Source organism: Crotalus tigris, unplaced genomic scaffold (assembly GCF_016545835.1).
Source record: "Crotalus tigris isolate CLP2741 ecotype Arizona unplaced genomic scaffold, ASM1654583v1 scf7180000018371.15429387391:27106975, whole genome shotgun sequence".
Classification (NCBI taxonomy): domain Eukaryota; kingdom Metazoa; phylum Chordata; class Lepidosauria; order Squamata; family Viperidae; genus Crotalus; species Crotalus tigris.
In genome coordinates this window covers 8,332,964-8,352,084 of record NW_024096970.1, presented here as the reverse complement: position 1 = coordinate 8,352,084, position 19,121 = coordinate 8,332,964, and the positions used below count along the sequence as shown (strand labels likewise).

Sequence of the window (19,121 nt, the reverse complement as noted above, 5' to 3'; positions counted from 1 at the left end):
CTGTGGCACAAAGTGCTTATGTTGGTGTATCAGGTATACAGTATTTGGATAAAGGTTATCTCACTAAATGATCCATACCCTAGTAACTAAATGCTGCCGTGTGCTCTCCACTGTAGTGCTGGACCATTATTTCTCTGTGCATTGTCTTGTGCTACTTGTTAGTCCACAGTTAAGGATCCTTAAATTTAAACTTAGTATAGGAATGTCTTTAACTCCTTTACAATCCCTCTTTGACACTACCTACCATGTTGGCTGGGGAATTCTGGGACTTGAAGTCCACACATCTTTAGATTGCCAAGTTTGAGAAACAAATATTCTCAGAACTTTAATCACTTCTATTCATGCTTTTTCTCTCCATAGCATGCGTGTTTGTGTGTGCAGGGGTATGTGCATATCCATGTTTCTTTTCCAATCCCTAGGCCACAGACTGATGCTGGTCCATGGCATGTTAGTAACTAGGTCATGCAAGCAGAGGGCGAGCAAGCAACGCTTCAACTGCACATGCATGAGATCTAAATTACACACAAAATTATCCCCTCCCCCAGAATGTTGTCTGGATAAGAGAGAATTTTTTTAATTATCTCACTCCTTTTAATGAAGCAATACTGCATTGTATAGTCATCTTTAACTACCTTGGTTGCTCCTTTTACTTTTAATTTATAGTGTATTTTAAGAATGGTACTTATTTTATTATATATTGTAACTAAGGTTCCAAATTTAATTTGAAGCCACTCAAATTTTGGAAGGATAGCATACAACATGTTAAAATAAATATATGAATGTAATGTACATGGTATGAACAATGTATGAAATACATGCTTTATTTATATTTATTTTGCAGTAGTATAAGTGTCCATAACAAGTATAATTTTCTATGCAAAAATCTTGGAAGAGCAGGTCCTTCTGCAATGCCCTACTCTTGATGCTGAATAGTCTAGCTTTTTCTACTGGCATACCCAATATATTCTTGGGTATGTGAATCCAACAAAATGAGTTTCAATCTGGAGAAAAGCAAAGTTTTACATTTAGGCAGGAAAAAATCAAAGGTACAAGTACAGATTAGGCAAGACCTGGCTTAAAAACAGTAACTGTGAAAGGGACCTTGGAGTCCTAGTGGACGATCACTTAACCATGAGCCAGCAGTGTGCAGCAGCAGCCAAAAAACCTAATACAATCCTGAGTTGTATAAACAGAGGCACAGAATCAAGATCACGCGAAGTAGTACTATTTTATAAAATCCTAGTAAGACCACACCTGGAATACTGCAGCCAATTTTGGTCACCATTATCACAAAAAAGATGTTGACAGTTTGGAAGCAAATCAGAGAAGAGCAAGTAAGATGATCAAAGGCCTGGAGATTAAAACATACAAAGAACAGCTGCAGGACTTGGGTATGGCTAGCCTAAAGAAAAGAAGAAATAGGGGAGACATGATAGCAGCGTTCCAGTATTTGAGGGTCGGCCACAAAGAAGAGGGGGTCATGTTATTCTCCAAATCACCAGAGGGCAGGACAAGAAACAATGGTTGGAAACTGATCAAAGAGAGAAGCAATCTGGAATTAAGGAGAAACTTCCTGACAATGAGGACAATTAACCAGTGGAACAATTTGCCTCCAGACATTGTAGGCACTCCATCATTGGAAGTTTTTAAGAAGAGACTGGACAGCCACTTGTCTGAGATGGTATAACTTCTTCTGCTTGAGCAGAGGGCTGGACTAGAAAACCTCCAAGGTCCTGTCCTATCCTATCCTATCCTATCCTATCCTATCCTATCCTATCCTATCCTATTGTATGAATGGAAGGATCTTTGAGTTCAGAAAGTGAACACTAAATATTAGAAACCTAACTTTTCCCCCATGAATCTGTCAGTCTCTGTATAAAATAGGAGTAGTACCTTTGAAAGTGTTTTTCAGCCCTGAGTACCACAGTAGTATTTTTCGGAGCAATAAGAACATGGTTGGCCCTTACATGCTTCTTCTTGGCCCTACACAGAGGGTACCTCTTCCAGAAGGCTAAGTCATCTTTATTTATTTTAAAAATTATCCCACATATTTCTGATGTTGATTCTTTAAATATTCAATATTAACTCATTCTTCTGCAATAGGAGACTGGGCAGTTAGCAGTCTCATTCCTTTGGAGAAGGTGAACAAATAAGTTATACCTGCTTTGAGTGGTGAGTGTGAGTGTGTGATTCCTAGGGTTTGTTTTTAATCCCTTGAAACTATGGACACGTAAGTTTCAGTCCATAGTCACAATGAAATGAAAATGGTGACATATGCATCATCCTTTTGTAGTTGTGTTGCAACGTTATCCAAAAGGATATAAATGCAAGAGTTTGCATCATGACATTATGATGCATGTTTCATTACTTGCCCCCACTCGTCATCTTCTTGCAAACAGTAACAAGAAACACCTTAAGTTTAAAACTTTGAAAACCTTCCAGCTGGTACAATACAGCCAGATCCCTTGACTGCAATATGGAGATTACATCTGCATCACTCCCAAGTTTCCCCAGACAAAATGGTCTTCCTCTGTTGGTTAAGAGTTGCAATATGATCATAGCTGAACAGTCACAATATACCCTCCTTCACTCTGTATAGAGCAAATAATAACAACAAAACAAATAATAATAATAAAAGTTGGAAGAGACCTTGGAAGTCATCTAGTCTAACCCCCTGCTCAGGCAGGAAACCCTATACCATTTTGGACAAATGGCTGTCCAGTCTCCTCTTAAAAACTTCCAGTGTTGGAGCATTTACAGCTTTTGGAGGCAGGTTGTTTTACTGGCTAATTTTCTAATAGTCAGGAAGTTTCTCCTTAGTTCTAGGTTGCTTCTCTTTGGTTAATTTCCACCCGTTGCTTCTTGTCCTGCCTTCAAGCACTTTGGAGAATAGCTTAACTTCCTCTTCTTTGTGACAGCCCCTGAGATATTGGAACACTGCTATCACGTCCTCCCTTGGGCTTCTCTTCATTAAACTAGACATACCCAATCCCAGCAACCGTAACCAGTAACCAATCCAGTAACTTTCCTTCCCACTTACTGAAAAGGTACTTAATATAAATTATAACAGGCATGTCAAACTGCTGGCCCGCGGGCTGGATGCGTCACGCAGAAGCCTCGCCCACCCCATTGCCGGCAATGGGGAAAAAAATCACGATACGTCACATGACATCATGTGACGTCGCAAGTTTGACATGCATGAATTAGAAGAAAAGAACCAACCAACCATTTTCCCATGTATCATGGGGCAGCATCTTAAATAAAAAGAACATTTCAGATGTTTTGTTTCATATATTTGCTTGTAATGTTTCCTATTTTGTACAGACCAAATATTTTGTACAGACCCAATCTACAAGGACTAAAGTGGCTAACAAACAAACTCAGAAGGTGAAATAGAGCAATAGAATTTCCGGTCTCAACTGTGTTGTTAAGTACTGAATAACTGTACTGGATTCTTTCACTAGGCAGGAAGTTTGATCAGATGACCTGTACCATCCCTTCTATCCTTCCCTGCTATGGCTCTAGAATTTGGTATAGGCTGAGTCAAAGTAGCCTATACTGTATGCTGATGATTCATAATATCACATGAACCTATAAAAATACTGAGCTAATTGGGCAACTTAACTATGATGAAGCTAGTCATGAGAAAATCTTGCAATCAACCTTCCTTAAGTTTTGCTCTGCTTGGGTTTTGTTTTTGTTTTTGTGGTTCAAATCGCAAAAAAAATGTATTTTTATAGCTTCAATGTATAAAGCATTCTCACACACTTAATTGATTTCTAAATTCTGTCACCAAGATGGAGAAAACGAAAGACAATAAGCAGCAATAAACCAGTGCAGAAAAAGTTTGAATTAACACATTTTCTAATTTCCTCCTCTGAATTGTCTTTTCAATAAACTTAACTCTAAAAGGAAAGTGAAATCAGAAAAAGAGAACCAAAAGCAGAACAAAAATAGGATTCTTAGTACGTTTCTGGAACTGATAGTCAAAATCTTTATATAATGGCAATTCCCACTCAACCCCAGAAAGAAATTGGAAAAAGATCCTGCCATATTTGTCTTAAAAAGATGTTGGAGTCAAGATTCAGTTCTGAGCTGTGCCATATGAAAGAACTTCAAAAAATACAGTATGTGGATAAAATATAACGTTTGATTACTGCCCATGCAGCTAGCACATAGTGTCCTCTAGTGGCTGATCCACATAGGTGGAGAAAGAGTCACCAAAAACCCTTTCAGAAGAGCTTGTATTGTCTATTTATTATCTACTAGGAGTTGTGAAAGAAGCCTCATTCACTCAAGCTTTGCAAATACTACATAACATTACCGTAACAGTATAAACTAGGCTTTTGTTATTTGGGAGCCACACATAATTGTTCACAACAGCTGTGATCATTTAGTCTTCTAGTGTTTAATATTTTAACATTTTTACTGTTAGATGCCCAGAGCGACTGGTTTGCGATGGGCAAACATTTAAGTTGAATGAGCAAATGAATTGATAAATAATTAAGATCACAAAGGATAGAACAAACAAATTTAAATGCCTTTTCTCTGCTACAATAGTTCAGAATTTCTCCAAAATTGTGATCTCTACTTGTTTTAGACTACAGATCCCATCATTTCTATCTCCAGATTATGCTGATTCTGGGGATAAAAAAAGAAAGTATATTTATGGAGGGTTTCACCAAATATATTTCCTTCAAATCTTATTGTTCTTATTTAACTACTGCATATTAATATTGAGCAACACTATCATCAACAAAAGGTCTCTTGCACATATTATTTGAAACTAGAGGAATATTCAAAACAAAGTAACTCATGCTCCTTGCAGATACTGAAGAAAGAAAAGCAGGAAACAAGGAACTACTTTTGAAGCCTATGAAAAATTGCAGGGAGACCGGAAAATGCAATAAATTAATGATAAATACATTTTATGGAAGGTCTTACTCTGTAAGACTTTTACGTTCTTACAACTTGCATCACAGGAAAATGGCTATGCTGATTATGTGGAGGTTTTGTCGCCTAAAGAAAAAAAAAGGCCATATCAGTTTTCACCCTTTAACTGTAGGGTGAAGGTTGATAAACTTCATCATTTTCTCAATGAAGAAAAGCCTCAAATTAGCAAGGGTTCCAAAGATATGATGCATAGATTTTAAATTGGCTGTGTTTTATTCATTCCTTTTTTCTGGAAATAAATGAATGGAAAGAGATGAACAAAATTAACTCCATGTCATAGTACTGTGTTTCCCTGAAAATAAGACCTATCCAGAATAAAAGCATTAGCTTGATTTTTATGCATGCGCCTAATATAAGCCCAATCCCCAATTAAACCCTAGTTTTGGGGCGAGTTGCACACGTAAAAAGCAAGCTAGGGCAGGAGTGGGAGGGTGGAGTTGCCCCATGCACCCACACCCGCTTACCTTAGGACTGCTGCAGCCAGGCCTCCCAAGCCCCAACACCTATTGCGCCATTGCCCATGTTCTGTGGCCATTCGCGACAGAACATTGTGTGGTGCTTTGCGCTGGTGCCACTGCTTGTGGCAGCATTTTCCTCACCTCTGAAAGAGAGAGGTACTTGTGAGAAACTTGTAACTTCAGGACTCTTTTCTAATTCTTGGAGGTCCTCCTACCATGACTGATAAAAAAATCAGGCAGGGCTTAATAGTAGTATAAGTCCTAAAATAGCCATTTTACAGGAAACACATTTCCCTAAACTCATCTCTAAAATCAATCTTAAGCACTTTTCCAATGTAGTCCTACCAATTTGTGGCCATCAGTCCCCAGAAATATGCACACCTGAGTTTTGATCTCCAAATACTTACCCATCCCTTCTTTAAAACTAAACTGAAGTTAGGATAGGGGTGATGGCGTAGGGGTTAAGATGATGGGCTTGTCAACGGAAATAGTTGGCAGTTCAAGACCCAAGTTCCACATGAAGGGGTGAACTCCCATTCTTGTTTCAGCCTGCCCACCTAGCAGTTTGAAAGTATGCAAATGCAAATAGATAAATAAGTACTACTTTGGTGGGAAGATAACAGCATTCCATATGCCTCAGCGTATAATCACGCTGGCCACATAACCATGGAAACATCTTCAGACAATGCTAGGAAATGGAGATGAGCACTGTCCCCTAGAGTCAACCATATAGGGAAACATTTACCTTTAAAATAAAGTGAAATATTTCAGAGGAAACTCTTGGCTTCCAATAAGGGTTACAAATGAAATTAAGGGCAGACAGATATGTTTTACTGGCAAGTTTCATAAGGCTTCCAATATCCATGGCCCTGTTCAAAATACTGAAAAATAAATCTTGTTCAATATTAAATTGTAAAGAATAATTGCATAATGAAAGTAAATGTCATTTATTTTATCCATCAAGTCACTTCCTTTAAAAGTCTCTCACAAAGTTGAAAAAGGATAATGACCACACATTTTAAACAGCAAGAAGGAAAAGGACAGGGAATTGGAATAGATAATCTCCAACGTTCTTTTCACTATTTCCATTCTGATTCTGTGAAAATTATCTGTAAATAAATGAAGTAATTTACAAAATGGCAACCATTAATTCAACAGGGGTATATATTATCTTGAATACAGATAAGCAGATGACAGAATTTAACCTATTTTGGATGATCTAAAAAAAAAAGCTCAGAGTCAGCAGACTTGAATCTAGTTAGTAATTCAATAGAAGATGGCAAGAAAATTGCAGGGGTATAAGGCAAGGTTAGTGGCTATTCTATTGTCTTCTTCATACTAGACAAATACTTCCCAGTCTTTGAACATTTAATTTAATTTTCTTCATCTATGCCAGTGGTCGCCAGCTCTTCCCAGGGCATCTGAGTGGCATCTGAATATGGCATGTATCTCAATGCTGAAAAAACTCTTTTTTTGCAGATTTCTATCAGTTGCAGTTGTGGAAAAATATGCAGCTATTTTAGAGATCTTTCCTTAGATAAAATAGTTTCAGAAAGGAGAAAACATAGTGTTATATTCCTTGGCCTGTAAAAGAGAGAGTTAAAGTAGACAGACAGAAAATCTATTGATTAATATAAAGTATCATTATTTAACTCGACATATCCTTAACTAGAAGCAAGTAACAGTGCTGGTTCAGAATCAAAGTACACGCCACAATATGACAATGAGTCACAAAAATGACCCCTGTCCTGCTTGTCTTTCACAGACACCATTTTTCTGCATTTCCAAAAAACTTTAGTATCCACTCTGAGGTCATACATCATATACATCATGCATTAGTCTGGTTTTACTTGAGATGATGCATAAATCCAACCAACTGTGGCTTGTTCAACAGCTTACACATTTTTTATTTTATACACATACTGCTTGAAACTGAGTTAGCATATTGCAGTAAACCATAACATGGTATATTTAATTTTGGTCCAATCCATTTGTTTGATTTGTAAACTGTAACTTTTGACCCAGATTGATACTTATAGACACAAACATAAAACCTCTGGTGATTGAATGAACTGTGCTAAAACAAGCTAACACTTAGGTTAGAGAGTGAGTTTAGCTTTTTAAAGAGACAGCTGCCAACAGCTAAAGAAAGTTTATTGTCTTCCATTGAAACCCTAGGTTTATTTCCTGCAATCAAAGAGTAACCAATAGATCTTCAGCAAACCATAAAGATGCAAAAATCATGACACATAATTTGTTATCAAATATTGTACTGCCCTTACTTTCTTTGTCCCAACATCTGGCATAATTACATACAGTAAACCACAGTATATGATGATATTATCATGTAGGTATCATATTTGCTCCCCTTTGCTCTCCATACCCATGAAAGTAATCTCAGAATACTTAGAATTATTTTGTCAATCTACTTCTAGTGCCATTGGTAGACATTTCTGCTTTTGTTTAAAAAAAGGGGGATCCGTTGTTTAAAAAGAAAATACTTCTGCTAATCTGATGTTCTGTTGGTTAAAAATGCTAACATTTTGCACACAGCATTCCTTAAATTGCTCCCACTCATTGCAATGTAGAATCTCTATATGAGAAACCAACACAACCTTTACTTATGACAGGATAAAAATAGATGGCCTGGATCAAGATCAGCCCAGTTTAAAGCACCCTGACCCTAAAGACAAAGCTTCTCACAAGAGGATTGTGTGCTTTATAAACAAGAATACTAGTGTTTACATTGTTTTGGAAAAGTATCCCGAGCTGTGCTGATTCAGTACAACAAATACATTTGACTTCCTCCTGTAATGCTTTTTAACAATCAGCCCTTTGTTGCATACTGATGCTCAGCTTTTTTCTGTCCTATTGTTTTTTAAAAAAAACACCTGCTCACACACAAATGAACTCCAAGCAAAAGACTGTGAGGGCTTTAAGAGTTTAAATGGCTTTAGCTCATTTTTTCTAATATATGCTGCAGTAAATTACCATCCAGCCACTATTTAGAGTTGGCATACTAATGCTTGGTTTGCACGTGAAGGACAGAATTTCCATTCAGTGCAGCATGTAAGGCAGCAAATTAAAATTCAAGGTGTGTCTGAATTTTAAGGGCAGCGAAGGAAGGCTTTCTTGGAAGAATAGGGTTACAATCATTAAGCTAAAGAAGTAAAAGAGAAGTGAGGTGGCTTTTGATTTCCTAAGAAATCTTCACTAGATGAATGCTAAACTGAAAGGATGGAAGAAGGAAAGGCACAAATTTGTTTTAAACTACAGAAAAAAAATTCTAGAAGAATTATGTGATTCAGTTGATTTAATCATTTGCTATTAATAGAATGGTTTATTAATTAGTCTTGCAACCTTATCAATAAAGAAAAATAAAATACATAATCTGACTCCAGGATAAAAAAAAATGCTATTAAGTGTGATCACTTTTGCCTCTATGTGTCTTTCTTCAAAGATGCTTTCCTCCAGTCCTTAAATCATCAGAAAAATGCAGTGGCTTAGTTTGCAAGATATTTGTGCAGAACCAGAGCGAAGTTGGACTATGATTAAACCTGTCACTGGGCAATTATCAAACTTTGTCTTTTCCTCATCGCACCTTAGTGAATATTTTTGCTGATGGCTGATGACCTCTGATGTGAGGGCAAATTAAGGCATCTTGCTTTAACTTGTCCAGCAACAAACAGTAAGGACAGCACTACATCTTGGTCTCATCACTCAGAAGGAACAGGACACAATGATCAGTTTTGCCCTCTGTAATTAATTTCATGGTGGACTCTCACCTCCTCTGGATGAACTAGGATTGGGGGCAGAGAAGCAGTTCTTGAAGCTTGTAGCAGCCTAATTGAAAAATGTTGGATAGGGAATTCTGGGAGCTGAATTCCACACACCTTAACGTTATTGAGTTTGTGAACCAATGGTCTAAAACATGTCAAATTGGCAGCCCACAGGCCAGATGTGTCACGTGCAGGCCACGCCCACCCTGGCTCTGCAAAGGAAAAAAATAAAACAATATGTCATGATACATCACGTGACGTGATCGAGTTTGACACCCATGGTCTAAAGCTATCCTAGTCAGATGCCACTATGGGAGTATGTCGTTCATTGTATCACCAATGAGGTACAGAGGTATGATAAGCTTAAAAATGCTTTTAAAGTGAAACAACTAAGAACCAATGTAATATAGTCTGTCTCTACAAACAGGCTGGGAATGAGACAAAGGCCATCCTACAAGAATGGGTCCTTCCACATCAGCTAGTGAGGCATTATTTTGCTACATTTAGCAATGTGTGAGGACATGACCTGTATCATTATCTCAGTAGCAAATGTGTTTCCCTGTTGCTATTTATTCTATTGCTATTTACTCTATTTCTATTATTTCTGCTGCTATTTATTCATTTATTAATGAAGTTTCTCTATAGAGTACAAATAAGTGCTGCCATCCAAATGAACTACAGAACTATCAGTGGCATTTTAAGAACAATTACAATACTGATTTCTAGCAATTCTCCCAGATTCCTGAGTGGAACAAGTGTGTTAATCAGCCATTCCTAAGCATGTGCTAGACTCCAACTCCCGGAATTCCCATGGGCAATGGATTTTGAGAATAAACCCCAGCACATTTGAACAAGAATCAGTCGTGGAAGCCTTAATTTCTCCTCCTAATTCTAGGCTCAAATGAGAGATCCAACTCATTTCTATCAGTTTCAATAGCAGCTATAACAAAGGACAAGTCCTAACTGGAAGCCAGCCACACTCTGAATGGATCTATTCGGGTTGCTAAGCTGAATTCATTAAGCACCATCAAAAATATATCTATCTATTGCTTTCTAGTAAACTATTTAGAAAGCCAAGAAAGTGCTGATCTTTAGTTCTATTTTGTAAAATAGACGTGCACAACCCTTGGGATACCCTTCCAAATTCTTGGGTATGGCCAGAAACGCTCCAAATTCCCATCAAACCGTCTTTAGTGTAAGAGAAACAGGAAGCTTTAGATGTACACAGAATAACTGAACAGGAAACATTCTATTAATTTGACTTTACAAAACTCTATGAGGTTTTTGGATTTTGTTTTACACTTTCTTAATAAGAAAACTCGAGTCTACAGTTCTGGTATTTCCTGATTGTCTTCCACCTAAGTATTAACTAGGTTTAATCCTGCTGATCTTTTTGAGGTCAGTCAAGGTCATCTAAGCATTGTCAAGGTAGAACTTGCAGAAAGCTATAAAGACAAACCTTGCTCTAGAGCTGTATATAAAATCTGCTTTCATATTCCATTTTCCAGGCCAATAAAAGCCATGTACCAGGCTAACTGATAAATAAATTATATTTATATTTTATATAATCAAATAGCCATAAAATAGTTCATAGTTCAGAATTTCCTCCTATGCATAGTTCAAAGTTTCTCAAACTTAGCAACTTTAAGTTGTGTTGACTTCAATTTCCAGATTTCCCCAGCCAGCATGTTTAAATCATTCAGCCATTGTATTTAAATTGTGTTTCTTCTGCACTGACTTGATTGTGTTGGAGTCACCATTCATACTGGTTACATTTATTCTCAGGTTTGCAAGGAGACTGTGAACAACATACTGCAGATAGTCCTCATTTAGTGGCTGCCTCATTTAGTGACTGTTCAGAGTTAAAACAGTGATGAAAAGTAATTTTGCAACCAATCCTCATATTTATGATTTTCACAAGTCTTTAAAACAAAGGAAAGCTGAAGTAAGATCCTTAGCACTGTCATAATTTCACTTAGTGAACACTTCATTTAACAACTGAGTTGGTCCCAATTGAGTTTGCTAAAAGAGGACTATTTGTAAAATTTTTCCAAGTTGGGATCCTATAACTGTACTATACGTAATGTCTACTTGGGTTTAAGTCTTAGGAAGTTACATTTAAATGTTGCTGTCACATATTGTTTCTTACATTTATATTTAAAAAATGTTTGTTCGGTAATGTGTATTTAGTTCCTTTCAGTCAGTCTTCATAACTACCTGGACAAATCTACGCAATTTTCTGGAAAGAGTTTGCCACTGTCTTCTTCCTAAGGTGGTCTTTTTAAGGGAGGTCCAATTACCATCTCTTTAAAACCTATGGCATTTTGCTCTTCCTTAGAAAAACATTAATAACCTTCTGAATTGAACTGCTGTAATCGTGTTTTTAAAAATCAATTCCAGGAATTTTCTCATTTTAATTTTGGTATTTATTTACAGTTTCACAAAGCAAGCAGAAGAACAACATACTTCCTTTTCCAGTGTGGTCTTCTCAGTCTTGTCTGCACTTGTTTATACCATCATTAATTTACAATAGTTCTTGTTTTAGGTTCCCACTAGAATTAGAAAGAAGCAACAAATGAAGCAATATTAATGGAAATGGGAGGTCAAGGGAAATCCTAGTATTCTTACTAGCAAACATTAGAACTGTTTTACATCAGTTAATACACTGTGCTAGGCCAAAGCCTGAACACACAATGTATGATGCTATCTATTTATTTTTAATTCCCTGCTATCTTTCATAGTCAAGTTTTCCCAGAATAGTTCTCTCCACTAACATCACAAAATAAAGATTCAAATTCAGAAGTTCAACATAAATATTTTTTAAACCATTTCAAGTAATAGTTTGAAGTGTCACTTCAGACCTCACTGCAAATTGTAACAAATGTTGAGTTTTGCATTATGTATTAATATAGATTTGCATGAATATATTTGCATAAAGATAATAGAAAAGAGAAAACAGGAATGCAAGAGGATATGGAACAACTGAATATGATTTTTTTCTGTTATGAATTGATGTCTGAACTATAGTTTGCCAGTGGTGGGATTCAGCCAGTTCACACTAGTTCGGCAGAACTGGTAGCTAATTTTTTGTTGCCCAGGCCCAGAACGGACTTTTGGAAGTGGCATCCACACAGAAAACCAGTTGTTCACTATTTGAATCCCACCACTGGTTTGTCATGTTGGAAGTGAAGAGGACAAGCTCCCAAATTGATAAACACCAAGATCTGGATTGTCTGCATGATAAAGCAAACAATAGATATGTGTCTTCTAAAACTCTGATACATGGATAAGTAATCTATGGTTTTCTACATCTACAACTCCCAGCATCTTTTATCATTGGGCACTGGAAGCTATAGTTAAGCAACATCTTAAGCTTCCAACTTCACTTCTGGTCTAATGGAAAGTGCCTTATAAACTTACAGGACTATTTACAAATCACTTGTGTCAGCATATAATTTGATAGGAATGAAATCTGCTTTCTTATTACTGCTGTAATTCCTATCTTAATTTTACTGCCAATTTCCTGACTTCTCTTCAAGGTAATAGGTGAAATGCCTAACAGGTTGTTCCCAAGCTAAAGCTACCCTTGAACAGGAGAAAATATTATTTTAATGCTGGTCCAGCATAACCAAGGATGACTTCAGAAATTGCCAGGAAGGCAGTTAGCTGCAGGTGGGGAGAGGCCCTAAGGCAAGCCTAGGGTGACTCAGCAGTTAAATAGCAGGATACTTAAAAAGACATTTTAATCTACAGACTATAATATATTTACATTTAAGTTAAATGACAGTATAAAATAAGCAGAAATACAAAACTTTTTAAGTATTAAGCCTTTTTATAGAGCGATATAATTAACACAAAGGTTATGCAGCTCTGACAATGGCAAAATCATTATTTGAAATCTTCTTACTAACACAGATAATGAGTAACCGGAGAAGTATTTCAATTTAATATTGAAAAAAATCCTAAATGCTATTCATAATTTTGACTGAATTGAAGTAATTTTCATTTTATTTACATTATATGTTAAATTCCAATGACAGCAGCTTCTAGATACCTGTAGTGGAGTTAAATATATGTTACATTATTGGTTATTTGTACAAGATTATTACTATTCAAACACTTCATTCAGAGTTGTGTAAAGATTAATTTAAACTTGTTTAGCTGGTATGAATATAAGAAGCATACCTGTAATGCTTTCAGTAACATCTGTACTCTACACTTATTTATCTTGCATGATTTTAAAAAATATATAACATTTATAGGAAAATAATTAATTTAAACACCCAATTCTTACTGGAACATCAGGTTGAATAAAAGCCGTTGGGTTAGGCAAAACATTCATCATAGTTTGAGATACGTATTATTTTTTTATTTCTAGTTTTAAAAATATGTAATTCTGCTCTGAACCCAAAAGCATTTATTTCCCAGGATCACATGAGGTCTATTCTAATATTATCAACCCCATTGCTGAATGGGATCCCTGGAAAAATTCAGGAACTACAACACGTGCTCCTCAGGGAAACCCTTATGTCTTTACCATTATTTTGTTTTCCTCCGATCTTCTTAAAACCCTGAGTCGAATTTAATGTAAAGCTCCTCCTCCTGCCTCCCCCTTCCCCAGCAAAACACACTCCTATCTATGCACAACTATTTTAATCTGTCTCTGAAGCCTTTGGCCGAGTATGGGTTTGGCACAATCTTCATGGTGGGGAAGCAAAAGCACGGGGAAAATCTATTGTTTTATAATTTTGTTACACGCCCCGCAGAGTCGCTTTTCGCGAGACAGGCAGCCATATACATTATTTTATAAATTATATAAATTAAAATATATATACATTTTAAAAAAACTCGAATACTTTCTCACCCCAGCCACGCTTGCAGCTCCCGGAGAGATACTGGGAGGGCGGACCTGCCTCGAAAGCGACCGCTGGGCGGAGCCACCCCTGTAAAAGCCTGACTGGACGGGCCGGTACAACCACAGGAATCCTGACTAACCCAGCAGTTGGAGGTGGCGGCGGCATGGAGAGCGGTCCGCCTGTTTTCGATAAGCCCAAGGTGAGTGAGCAGCTGGTGCGGAGTCTGGCTGGGCGCTTCTCCTAGACACCGAGGAGCCGCTCCTTCTTCGACGGGGAGTTGGAGGGGCTGACGCCCACTGAGACCCCCGCTGGTCTTCGCTTGAAGCCGAGGACTTTCCATTCTGCACTCCGATGATTTCTTGGTTCGGAGCGTGCCGGGGGTCTTGTAATTGGAGAACTGCTTCAGTCCACTCCCCATCTCCGGGACGGCTCTTTCCTCTCATGTATTTTCCTCGTTCCTGACCAGCCTCTTCCCAGCGACTTTCGCCAAAAATGCAGCTCAAGGGTCCTAATGAGTGAATAAAAAAGCTCCCTTTTTACTACCCTCTGGTCCCTATTCAGGGTAGACTAGAGGCAACTGGATGGAACTGAGCGTTTACAGGTAGTCCTCAACTTACAACAGTCCATTTAGTGACTGTTCAAAATTACAACGGCACTGAAAAAAGTGACTTACTACTGTTTTTTGTACTTATGACCTTTGCAGCATCCCCTTGGCAAAATTGAGATGCTTGGCAACTGGCTCATATACAGTATATGATGGTTGCAGTGTCCTGGGGTCATGTGATCACTTTTTGCAGCCTTCTGACAAGCAGTCAAGGGGGAAGCCAGATTCACTTAACAATCATGTTACTAACTTAACAACTGCAGTGATTCACTTAATAACTGTCAAAAAAAGATCATAAAATGAGGCAAAATTCACTTAACGAATGTCTCACTTAACAATAGAAATTTTAGGCTCAATTGTATTTGTAAGTCGAGGACTACCTCAATTTACTAATGTCTGAGTCAAGGAATCCAAATTGCACTTGATTGTCGCCAACCTAACTTGTAGTTTCCCATCTTTTTGACAACAATGCCCTAAGATTGCTATCTCATCCTGCCTTAATTACCGGTAGCACAAGTTGCTTACACTTTATATTTAACCCTTTGACATTTCATCTCTTTCCTGTCTTCATTGCCTCTATTGTCTTTCTGCTGTCACTTCCCACAGCTATCCATCATTTTACTCTGTTGCAGTTTCTTGTTTCTTCAGTAGTTCTGCTTGCTTAATTAAAGAATTATCTTTATTGTGTGATTCCTAGTCTTTGCCCAGCCATATAGCAACATCTAGATGATCTTGGATAATCTTTTGCTCCTAAACTGGAGCTGGCTATGATCACTTTTGGGTAAGGCACCACTAGGAAATATGATTATACATTAGACTGGGAGATTAAAAAGAAAATCCCACAAGGTTATTGTGCATTGTTGCCAAGATGAGTGTAGTATTGAAATTACCTGGGATGAAGTTTGACTTTATCTCTCCAGGCCTTATCTGAAAAATGCAAGTGAATGGCAATGTTTATTCACTTTTGAGGAACACTGAATTCTTTGTGGCCACTGATACCTAAATGTTTGACTAGACATTTACATAATTGATATATGTAAGAATTTTTGTGTTTACATTTTACAGTGTAAGTCTTATATACCCATAGGATAGTCTAATTTAGCAGTTTCTGTTACTGTGCTCGTAAATTACTATCTGGATAGATGTTTCAAAGATAGATTTTTATATGCATTATTTGAACATTTTTGTTATATTTATTTGCCACCCTTCTCACAGTAAAGGCAACTCTGAATCTTTTATTTGATTCATTTATCAAATTTGGAAACCACCTATTTCACTTACAGAGCGATTCAGCAGTGTACAGTTAAAATGAAAAATGTAAATATTATATTCCCACAGGGGGCAGTTAAGACAGGAATAAAATAATAAAAACTGAAAGTTAAAAAGGCAGGGGAGGCCTTCAAGGCGCTAACAAACTTCATAGCTACGTGTTCCTCTTTGAGCCCCAAGCAAATTGGCAAAACCAAATCTTCAGACATTTCTCAACAGCTGGGAGAGTGGGGGCAAACCTTATCTCTGGGAGGGGGAGAATGTTCCAAAGGGTGGGGACCATGGCAGAATAGGCTCTCTTCTTGGACCCCGCCAGTCTAAATTCTTTAACTGATGGAGTCTACAATAGACCCTCCCTGCCTGATCAGATGGGACGGACTGTTGCAGTGTGCTGAAACCGTTTGCTGGAATCTGCTTAATTATTTTCAAACAAGTTTTTGTGAAACTAATGGAATTAGTTAATTCCATTAATTAACCAAAATCAAGAACATCTGTTTCATAAATATAAGTTTTAGCTCTGATCCTATTTAGAACTAATTTAATTTTGAATGAAAGAACATTATTCTAGGCTATAGGATTTTATATTATAACAGAAAGATGTTATCTATATAATCTAGTTTGCCATAATAAGTAATAAAGTTGAAAATAGATTTTATTTTTGATATTTAATGCTTTGTGAAATGTATGATCTATTATCATACATACCCAGGTTATATATTTGACTACTCTAGAGAACCAGATCTAGTGGTTAAAATGCTGGACTAGCAACAGGGAAACCCAAGTTCTAATCCTGCCTTAGATACCGAAGCCAGCTGGGCAAGCTTGGGCAAATCACCCTTTCTCTCAGCCCTAGGGAACCCCTAAGTCAATGGCAAACTACTTCTGAAAATGTTGCCAAGGAAATTGCAGAGGCTTGACTCAAAGGGCATCAAAAAAAAGAACTTCTCAGAATTGCTGATGTATCCAAGAAACAAAAAAATGCTGCCTCGCACAGACTTAGTGATATCATCTAGAAAATTCTTGAGAATTAGTATATGAACAGACATAATTTATAGACACTGGTATCCCCTGCAGAGTTAACTGGGGAGGGGCAAAGGAGCCAGAGTGATGAATGCTACTGTAGGTTGAAGTCTTTTTCCATTGTGCATGCAATCCACAATTACACCTCCTATTTTGCACCCTGTCTCCCCTACCCTTGATTTAAAGATGCTCTGATCGCTTCATGTATTTAGCTAAAATATCTAAGCATATTATTAATCTTTGGCCCTACTTTAGTTCATTGAAAGATTCATTAACTGTCAGCAGTTGAATGATGAAAATCATATACTGAAACTTTCAAACTTATATTAAGATGGGCAGTTGTTTCCCTTAGGAAAATGACTTTCATAGAATGTTAAATATGTGGTATACAGCACAGATTGTAAACATTTTATTTTTGTTTAATGCAAACAGGCACCATAAACCGATTTGTGGGAGAAGAGGAATCACAATTCTCTGTCTTCTGCCCTTATTTTACCCTGCAGCTCTGTTCATTCTTTACTGTATATTTCTCTAAGCAGAGACTTTGTTTTTTTGTTTCAAATTCCATCTTAAACATTAGAGACACTTTCAGTGCTGATCAGTTCAAAAGACAATTAACTCTAAAGTGTGTTCTAAGTGTATGAATTGCAAACAAAAGTCCCTTCTGTCTGTAGAAAGAATTGTGGTATAGTGGAACTTCTGAATAATTGCAATGTTTGAAAGCAGAATGTGAAATTCCCATTGCAACGTTAAAATTATCCCATTAGCAGAACTCAGTTCAAAAGAATTCTGAATTAAGGTTATACTATTTATGTCATATATCCTTTTAATCTGAAACCAAGCCTTTTTATGGTAGCTAAATCTTTTTCCTGTATGAAACTAAACTAAGTTAAAATCTTATGTATGCATAACTAAATATGTTCAAGTGTTCCTCATTCTGCTACACTAGTCTTTTGTTGAATAAACTGACCTAAACTATTTGCATCTTGATCACATTATTTTCGTGTATTGTGACCCTTAGTCATCTTCTTTTGATGATCTAAGGACTTGAGTCTGTAATAAGAATGTACTGTGCTATCTAATTTGTAATTTAAAAAGAACAAATCAATCTCAGCCTAATGGATTCTGACACATTTGGGATGAGGTGATCATTTTTGCTCATGTGTGCATATGTTTGGTACATCAGCTTTATGTAAAGAAGCATTATAGGACTGGTAATGATACTGAGAGATCAGATAAATTACCAATTTTGTGGTATGATTACAGTGACTATAAGACAAGGTTTAGTCTTGTTCAGCCATTAAATCACATTCCAGAAAGAGTTCTTATTCTCTAATGCAATGGTCTTCAACCTTTTTGGCCTTGGTTGGTGAGACATGCTTGCATGCAGCTCCACTTGCGCAAGCAATGGCCAAGCACACATGCAACTCCATTTGCACAAGTGGCGGGCATGTGCGCTGCTGCTTACACACATGGAGCTGCAAGTTTGCCAGCCACTTGCATAAGTGGAGCTGTGGACGCATGCTTGCTTGCCTGCCCCTTCCACTGCCCAGTGCCAAATGGGAAGTGGCCTGCTACTGGGCCATGACTCGGGGTTGGAGACCCCTGCTCTAGTGGTATTCCAAAATTTTACATGTATAACTAAAAGTCACTTCCTAGTGGACTCTGTGGAATGTAGTCCCAAGTAAATGCACAAAAAGCTACAGCCAAAGATTTGGTACCTTTTCCTTCCATTGGAAAAAAATGAATGAAATGAGCAGCATCACTTTATTTCATTTAAATAGTTCCCTAACTTTGAAATGTGCAATCGCTCATTCATTTGTAGAGAGATCAAATAATTGGGCAATCAATGCATTCAAAAATATATATTTCTCATATTTTTGTTATTAGAAGAATAAAATATATAAAAGCTTCAAAAACTATTGAATTGAATGTTTTCTCTAAAAATTAATGTTCGAGCAGACTCATGATAATATGCTGGGCAGGCTAGTAGGACAATATTATTCTAGGTTTGGCAACTAATTAGAAACCATACTGTGTCAGTATACCAATTAATTGACAAAAAATTCTTGATTTTAGTTCTAAAAAGACTGGATGTAATTCTTAACAACAACAACAACAACAAGGCAGGAAGCCCTATACAATTTCAGACAAAAGGCTGTCCAGTCTCTTCTTAAAAACT

The 19,121-nt window shown here is 37.1% G+C and overlaps 1 protein-coding gene and 1 long non-coding RNA gene across 3 annotated transcripts in view; one reads left to right on the top strand and one right to left on the bottom strand.

The window, feature by feature from the left end:
- Positions 1 to 3,319: 3,319 nt before the first annotated feature.
- On the bottom strand, positions 3,320 to 14,104 carry LOC120311609. Of its 2 annotated transcripts, XR_005557671.1 has the most exons (6): positions 14,026 to 14,104; positions 11,657 to 11,742; positions 9,197 to 9,402; positions 5,418 to 5,554; positions 4,945 to 5,019; positions 3,320 to 4,641 (listed from the first exon to the last, which is right to left on the bottom strand). It is a non-coding gene; the product is annotated as an uncharacterized LOC120311609 (long non-coding RNA). The 2 variants fall into 2 exon arrangements; XR_005557672.1 differs by lacking the exons at positions 3,320 to 4,641; positions 4,945 to 5,019; positions 5,418 to 5,554 and having other exon boundaries at positions 8,293 to 9,402.
- ADA (adenosine deaminase) overlaps positions 14,074 to 19,121 on the top strand; it is a 30,442-nt gene continuing 25,394 nt past the window's right edge. Inside the window, exon 1 of the mRNA XM_039351289.1 lies at positions 14,074 to 14,245. Coding sequence (XP_039207223.1) covers positions 14,210 to 14,245 — 36 coding nt within the window. The 5' untranslated portion in view covers positions 14,074 to 14,209. The remainder of the gene's footprint in view (positions 14,246 to 19,121) is intronic.